This window comes from Botryllus schlosseri, chromosome 14, assembly GCF_051294905.1.
Source record: "Botryllus schlosseri isolate E-star chromosome 14, Bs_hap1, whole genome shotgun sequence".
In the NCBI taxonomy this organism is placed as follows: Eukaryota; Metazoa; Chordata; class Ascidiacea; order Stolidobranchia; family Styelidae; genus Botryllus; species Botryllus schlosseri.
In genome coordinates, this window is record NC_137249.1 from 9,046,059 (window position 1) to 9,054,497 (window position 8,439).

At 40.5% G+C, this 8,439-nt stretch overlaps 1 protein-coding gene across 1 annotated transcript; it reads right to left on the minus strand.

Moving 5' to 3' along the window:
• Nucleotides 1-860: 860 nt before the first annotated feature.
• On the minus strand, nt 861-7,833 carry LOC145455722 (uncharacterized). Its single transcript, XM_080333697.1, has 4 exons — nt 6,714-7,833; nt 2,793-2,864; nt 1,466-1,618; nt 861-1,404 (listed from the first exon to the last, which is right to left on the minus strand). The coding sequence occupies exons 1-4, from the start codon at nt 7,740-7,742 to the stop codon at nt 1,144-1,146; spliced, it is 1,515 nt and encodes a 504-aa protein (XP_080189823.1). The 5' UTR covers nt 7,743-7,833; the 3' UTR covers nt 861-1,143.
• Between the last annotated feature and the right edge of the window lie 606 nt (nt 7,834-8,439).

Genomic DNA, 8,439 nt, shown 5'->3' on the forward strand with positions numbered 1-8,439 from the left:
ACAGAGGATAACTATCGCATTTCCATGTCAATCCTTCATTTTCTTCTCATGATTCAGGACGAATGCTTATGCTATCGAAAATTGGATACCTGCTGGTATGCATCAATATGAATCAAGCTCGTCACCTTTCGCGTAGCTCAATTTGCACTTTTTTACAATCCATGTGAACGCTTTAGGATCGTTTTCACAACTACTTGCTTACTTTTAAAATCAGTTAATTCTACTTCTAGTAGTTTTAGGTTGCTTATGGAAGAAGTACTTATACTCGTACTTGAGTAGATTTTTTCGTCGCTACTTCTACTTGAGTAGCTTTCTTGACTAGTTTGACCACCTCTGCTCTTCTCACACTCCCAAAATATGGTAACCCTATTTATTGGCCTTTATCACCACCCTTGGCCTCAAACTTACATCTTGCAACTTTCGGTCGATTGAGAACAAAAGCGTGACCCCCCGACTTCTGCAAACCCCTTACTACTGTAGTGAACTTTTCACGCTCATCGATTCGACCAGCCACTCTAAGTAGTTATGACATGTCTACCATCTCATATTTTACCACTGGTCAACATGCAAAGGCGTAAAAGCCAGGTGCTGCCCGTGTCAGTCTTCCATGACGGGAAACTATGATACGCTCTGTGAAACGTCAATTTCAAGACGAGATTTAATATAACAAACATTATCTCTTCTTCATTCAATATTTAAATACGGTAGGCAAATTATCACTCAAATTCAATCAGCCCTGTCCTGCAATGAGAGGCCGACATCGTCACAGTGGTATCAAAGTAGCTGATGTCCAGTTTTCAAATTTTGACGGAGCATTTTTAAAACTTGAAAAAAGTCGATTTTTCGTAATTTTCTGCATATTTTTCATATCTTGGCCATTGTTATGTCTGTATCAGTGTTTCGAAGTTAATCGGGGCCAATATATGGCTGAAAGAAGACTAAAACTTCCTGTAAAGTTAATTTTCTCAAAAATGTGTAAAATGGACTCAAGTTACTTTGATACCACAGCGACGACATTGGCGCGAGGATGCTAAGGTACAGGTTACCTACACAAAATCAAATTGAAAACATAGGATTTGGATTGTCTGATCAAAAGTGCATTCTACCATATTTGCGATTCCTTCAACAAAAACGGACATACAGTCACGACAGAAAATCTACTCTGTCTGCCTCTTGAGGCAGAAGCTTTCCCCAGGCCCCACTCCACAACTGTTCATGACTATCCAGCTTCTCCGCAGCATTGATAGGACTGAGACCGCAACGAGGCTGGCAAGGCCTTATCTGTAGTCCACAGTCATTTCTTGGCTTCTTGATAGATTCTGCGAATCCGTACTCCGGTTCTGCCTTGTACAAATCGTCGGGGTTGTAGAAATTCCAAATGTCCGGCTCCGAAAAAGATGATTCCTGCGGAAGCCGTCAGTGTATCATAGCTCCAAAATCGGTAGAAAAAATACCATCTATTCACCTTCGCTTTGTGCGGTTTATGGTTCAACCGTTTCCATTTGGCGGAGTTGGACAATAACTGTCCGTCGGGCACAGCAACGCTCACTAAATTTTGGTAGACAGTTTGTTCCGGATCAATGTTCGTGGCCTCTGCAGTCTTCTCCGCAACGTACATCTGAAACACATTTACGGAATGGTAGCAATTAGAACCCGATTGATATTGGATTCCAAGCCCTATACCTATAACATAGCCAGAACCTTCACCGATAACTAGGGCTGGGCACAATGATTCGAGTACTCGAATCTGAATCGAGTAACGATTTTACCGAGTCGAGTAGTAAAACACGATTTTTTTTTAGTACTGAAATGATACGCTCCTCGCAACTGAAATTTAATTTACTTATGAGAATTATAGTTTTGATACTATTTACCACTGAGGAAGGCTTGAAACCCTGATTGGTCGTGTTGCAGCATACGAAACATAGTGCAAAGCTACGACCGTTACTGGAAATAACGTTTCCGAAGTCATGATCATCCCACAACATTGTCAAGAAGTGCAATGAAATCGGTACGTCGGTAATATGTTCTGCGTGGTGGCATAAAAGGTACATATTTGAACTTTGACATGGTAGTCTGCTATGCCATCATAATGAGTGATACTCGAATACTCAACTGGAAATACATGATTCTGAATCGAATCACTCAGTTGCTCAATTTTGCCCATCCCTACCGATGACCCCGATATTCAAAATATACGGCTTCTAGCTCAAGGCATATTCTTCTGAATACTCAAGTAGTGTTTACCTACTTGCACTGAGTACTCAGGTGTTTTTGGCTTTAAAATACTTTTACTTGTGCTTAACAGTTTTCAATATTTATACAAAATTTTATACATACTTTTTACTTGCTTGGATATCGCTACTACCACTTGTACTTGTGTATAAATGTACGATACTACTTCCACTCAAGTAGCTACACACACTAATTACTCTAGTGGATGTGATTTTAGACTATAGTCCTACTAGAGTACCGTGGATGACTAGGTTGACCATTTCAGTCTGTAAACTGGTATATATGCCCAGTGTAATAGTCGCAGATTATAGTTCCCTCAATCCCCACTACCGTGTTGTGACGTCACGTAAATTGCCGATATCTATTTACCTCAAATGGCCGATACCGAATACCGATATTCCTCAACAAGTTTGATATCCACTCGACATGATCGGCGAACCGATAATTGGCCAAGCCCTTGTAACAATAGTTTGAGAAAATCTTGTAAGTAAGGTAGTATACGGTTCTATATTTGTGCGTTAACTATATTATAATGTGCTTCTGGAAAACATGAATACCCGAAATCTTTCGCTCTCTTCCATCTTCTTCCTGACAGCACCTTTCGCATCAAACTCATCCGTTCTAAGTTCCTGTTAAGAAAATGAAAGATATCACAGGCAACAATGAACGTTTCCGACACTAGAGTCTACAGAAGGGGCGTCACACTTAATTTGCGTCGCCGGCCGGATTCAGAACTTCACATCGTTCACAGAACGGACCAGTCGCATAATTCCAAAATGTTAGCTCAAAATCCACACCCGTGCTTTTTACCTGTCACATTATTATCAAGCCTATATACACAATAGTATATTACGGATCATAGCGGTTCTATTCTAGCAACACATTTATTCGCAAACCACGGAATTCGAAAAAGACGATGATTGACCGGTTGAATACAGTCAGGCGCGTAGACAGGGGGGGGGGGGCTTCGGGGGTCGAAATCACCTCCTTTTGAAACGCGAAACCCCGTCATTTGAAGTGACCATTCTTACGCCAATATTCAATGGCAATTCAGTATGTCGTATTATGTTGAGCACGGCCAATTAGCGAGATTCGTCTGTGCACTATGTAAAACGAGATGATCGCGAAATTAGGTCATTGATTGCCACGCGCTCGGCAATCGTCGCTGGCCTGATGTATCGTGTGTCCAACAAGCCTAGTTACGCTGGCGAGAAGAATTGCATCTGCTCTGCAATAGGCCCGGTTCGAACTACTATATCATAGCTGGCCTACACAATTGCATCTGCAATAGGCCTGGTTCGAAAAATACCATAGCTCGCCTAACTATCGTGTCTCGGGCCTAGCATGCTTTGGCGCCTGTCTCTCAAGTCTCGATGGCTTGGAGACAATGCCGTTAAGTGTATGCTCATTAGCGATTGTGATTAAAGAGTGACATCGCGAAACTGAAGGACATCGAATGTACGCAAACAGCACGTGCGTACCAGAGTTGAGCGGATTTTAAATTTCTATGTCCTAATCCAATCCATATCCGAAGCTTCAAATCCTAATCCCAATCCATAAGTTTTGTATCTTTAAATCCCATCCGATTCAAACTTGGAATTCCACTAAAAAATCTTATGCCTATTATTCTGTAAAAAGACGTAAAACGCTAAATGAGTGCCAAAGATACATGAAGTATCCGTGATAGGGCGTAGAATTTTGTCGCGGTTCGCCACAGGTCATCAATCTCCCCAAAAATCGGCAAATCCAATCCTAATCCATTGAAAAAAGAACTCAAATCCTAATCCAATCCTAATCCGTCAAAATTTCCCGAATCCGGTTTTCCCAAATCCTAATCATAATCCATTCTCATCTCCGGTGCGTACGCACATTACATGCATCGATGATTTTCGCCTAATACTTAAACATAACCATCAGAAGATGTGTGTCAAGGCTTGAGTTATAAAAGATAAGAAAGGTTTGAACAACCTGAAATCGGTGCCATAAGAGAACAGATTATACAACAACTCGGAGACTTTGACTTGCGCAAATCGTTTTCGAGGCTACACAGTACTGGGGTTACCATACGTCCTCTTAAGAGGATTTGTCCTCTTTTTTGACTTTTTTGAAAGTGTCCTCGGAGGACGCCCTTTTGTCCTCTTTTTTGAAAATTTAGGTCAGATTTAGAGCAACTTGCGAGTGATATCCCGTAAATTAGCACAGAAGTGACGCTCCGACGGGTATTTCGGAGTGAAAAACAGTTATTTTATGTGTGAGCGAAAAGTTGACCTTTTTTTTTAGTCAACCGATCACAAAGTGGGAAAAATTCACCGGTTTTTGAGAATTCTTCTCTGGTTTTGCAAGTCTCAAATTTCTGAAAAAGTGTCCTCTTTTTAGATTTCCAAAATATGGTAAGCCTACACAGTACGCGTTGATAAGCGGGCGCGTGTTTAATTGTTCAGGAGAGATCAGGGACTGGCTAATTGACAGTACTTCCGGTCTCGTTGGCAAGTTTATCATACGTGTAAGTTCGTCAACACGAGGTGATTGTATAATGGCTATTTAAGCATATACTTAACTCTAATGAAATGATGCTATATTAGTAAATTCGAAAAATATCGAACCGCCCCCTTATTTTTCGGCTGGCTACGTGCCTGAATACAGTTACAAACATCTGAAACAGTGGCTCGAACGCCGATCTGAAGTTGATATATTTCTATGATTCCAATTTTCAGTCGTAATCTGATCACAGACATTGGAATTAGTTTAATAATTATTAAATCGCGATCGGATTTAACTGGAGGCCGGGAACCTTTTTAGAGAGAAGTGATACAGCAGTGCGAAGTGCGGCCACATATATTTGAATTATATTTTTGTGTAACCATTATATTTTTCATGTAACCTGTATATAAGAGTTTTGCAATGGGAATAATTACTTTTTGGTCCATTTTTTTCAGAAAACTGAACTTAGTGTGAGCTTTTCTGCCTTCTCGGAATCGGGTGTCAATGCCACCGACTTCTTCCTATTGGTGATTAGAGCGAAAATACAACACCACTGTCGGATAGTAATCATGTTACCCATGAAAATACTCGACATTTGCTACATTGAGGGATTATTATTTAATGATTGAAGAGCTTCTTGGAGGTACAGAACTTCAATATACAATTAAACAGTATATTCATATTGAAATGAACCCGAATATTTTCGGCTGACACTCGTCAGGGGTAATCGTCAGCAACTAGTAGAGAATTGGAAAGAACATTGTATATCAACAATCGTATCACAAAATATGACGTCACCAGCATGAAAGAGAGAGCGTTCAATGTACTATTTTGAGGTGGTACACGAACTCCTTTTGTTGACAGAGTTTTGGTTGGTGTATTTTGATAAAATTCAACGAAGTAATGTAGTGTACGAATATAGGTGCCACTGTGATTGTGGCTACGTGGGAAGAACGTCAAGACGTCTGCAGGACCGCAGAAACCAACATGTCCCCAGATTTATCAGAACACGCTCAGTGAAAAGCTCACCCTTAACTCATCCACTTAAGATTGATGCTGATCGATCAAAGGCCATTAATTCTGCCATCGGCAAACATCTGTTGGATAATCCGATTTGTGCGAATAATTATCGAGACGACCGATTTCGAATCGTAGGGCGAGGTCGCTCACAATTCCATTTGTGTGCCTTGGAATCAACTTTTATCAAAATACACCAACCAAAACTCTGTCAACAAAAGGAGTTCGTGTACCACCTAAAAATAGTACATTGAACGCTCTCTCTTTCATGCTGGTGACGTCATATTTTGTAATACGATTGTTGATATACAATGTTCTTTCCAATTCTCTACTAGTTGCTGACGATTACCCCTGACGAGTGTCAGCCGAAAATATTCGGGTTCATTTCAATATGAATATACTGTTTAATTATTTAATGATTGCGTGCTAAAAATCTCAACATTAGTTAGAAATGTGCTGGTTAAAATACAAGCATTTTTCCATCTACTCGTAATTGCTTCGAGGGCCGGATGAAATTGTCTGGAAGGCTGTATGTTCGACACCGCTGAATCGCTGATGTACAGTGTAGTCCAGGTTTATCGTGACTCAAAGCTATGAGAGGTCGACTATTCCCACTCTATAGCACACATATGTGTCGTCCCATTCTGTCCCTACATCGGTAAACAATCAAGAAAACCAAAGTCCACTCATTACCCAGATGAAATTGGACTGGAATTTCTATATACCGGCAATGAAAATTTTCAGTATCGATCTATTTTACCCTTGGACACAACATAGAGTCTTAGTGACTCGCCTATCAAAGACATTATGACATCGGTAGTAGAGTCTTTCAACAAGCATTATATTTTACTCACAGAACATCAGGTTCCTGCACCATAAGGATTTCACTGTATTTTTACATGCAACAATCGAACAATAGCTACATTTGATTACTGATTTTCTGGCTGCTCTTACATAACCAAAGGACATAGTACAAGTACCTGTAGTTTCTGCCCCAACGATAGCGTGGAATTATATGTCGCTTCCGATAGTGAATTCTCAGCTACGCAGTCGACAGCATATCTCACAGTGTGTTCGTGTTTCTGAGCCGAAGAGTTCTTTTTTAAAAATGGTTGCTTGGATTTGTCACCCTTCTCGGAGGACACGGATTGCTTTGGGCGGGTAGCCTGGTCTATAACCTTTGACTGTTTTTCATCTGGTGTTATAATGACGATCCTATCATTCCCCCCTTTGGACTTTTTCGTGTATTTTGATGGTTTGACTTTTTGCTTTTGTATTGTCTTCAACTTCACATGAGGTAGTGGTGCTGGGTGTATGCTGTGCGAAGATTTTTCACTATTCTCAGCGTGACTCGACTTACACTGAAAGAAGGAGCTGTCTTGACTAGTTGACATGCTGCTTTCACCAGCAGTTGTAACTTGTTCTGATGACTCGAGAGATGACGAATCTGTTGTGATATCCGCTAGGGGGTTGCGCTTGGTGTACAAAGCAGCCCGTTTCACAAATGATTCACTCTCATGTTTACAGTGATCTTTGCTGTCAGCAATGTCTGCATGTCTTGCCTCCAAAGTTTCGGACTGATTTGCATCTTCATTTTCTGTCTCGTTCACAGGAACATTGAAGCGAACTCGAGATGTTTTAGCCTTGCTTTGATATTCACCAGTTGTTTTTGATACTTGGCTCTTCAGAACTGCTTTGAGCTTCTCAGGAGTGACATCTAATGTCGGATCAGTTGCTAATGCACTCAATTTGGTTGGGACAAGACCAGAACTAGCTGGTTTCAATCCACTATCGTGCGCAGTGCCATATTCAGGTTCCGCGGTCAATACACCACTAGGCAGCATGGGTGCCTTTTCATTTTGGAAGTCTTTCGTGGATTTCAATTTCTTCAAGTTTGATTTTTCAGGGGTTATTATTAACCTAGTATCTTCGCCAATGAGATGGGGACGATTGAAAGCCGCATTAGTGCCAAGCGGTTTAGGTAATACACGAGGCAATTCTTCTGTCATCTTACGAACACATTCACGCGCTCTTTATAAAACAAAGCTACTAGAGAATATCAGGAACTGTAAAATACCTAATGCAGGGTATTGATACAGAGTTAGACATGTAAAGAGTCGATTTCAGTTTGAAGATGTTAAACTAGAACACAAACAAAACTATTTGCGTAAGTTTGTTAGCCATGATTTTCTTTACGGTCGATATATATGTATACAATTGTATACATGTTGTAAATAGATTATTGATGATAATACTCCGACGTGTTAGAAGCACAATGAAAAAAAAACTACAGATTACCAACTGTCGGTTAGTAGTTCAAGTTTATTCATAAAATTTCATCATTTCAAAAATCACAAGATAGCGATGCAATAAAAGATAGGAAGGTGCCGAAACGACTTGGAGTAGTCTTCGAGATCAGACACCCACCAGGGCCTAGGCGATGTAAATAGTAGGCATGCACACTGAATGAAAGTAAAAGAAGATAATAAAAAATGATTAGCAACAAAATCAGGTGGCATGTGACGGGGAATCTACAACTAAGCTTGAGCTAAATGAATACGACGGTAATACGTCCTCAAGATAGCCGGACCACGTCCTGACCGATCTTGCCTTCCGTGACATGCCACCTCATTCTTTTGTCGCTTGCTTTTTATATATTGTCATCTTTTACTTTTCTTTCAGACTGAATGATTCGGTGTACATGCC

Bases quoted from the DNA above. Each gene is read 5' to 3' on its own strand.
- LOC145455722 (XM_080333697.1), bottom strand. From the start codon at position 7,742: ATGACAGAAGAATTGCCTCGTGTATTACCTAAACCGCTTGGCACTAAT. The intron at 2,865-6,713 runs GTACTTGTACTA...TTTTCTTAACAG, and splicing joins CGTTGGGGCAGAAACTACAG to GAACTTAGAACGGATGAGTT. The intron at 1,405-1,465 runs GTGAATAGATGG...CGGCTTCCGCAG, and splicing joins ATAAACCGCACAAAGCGAAG to GAATCATCTTTTTCGGAGCC.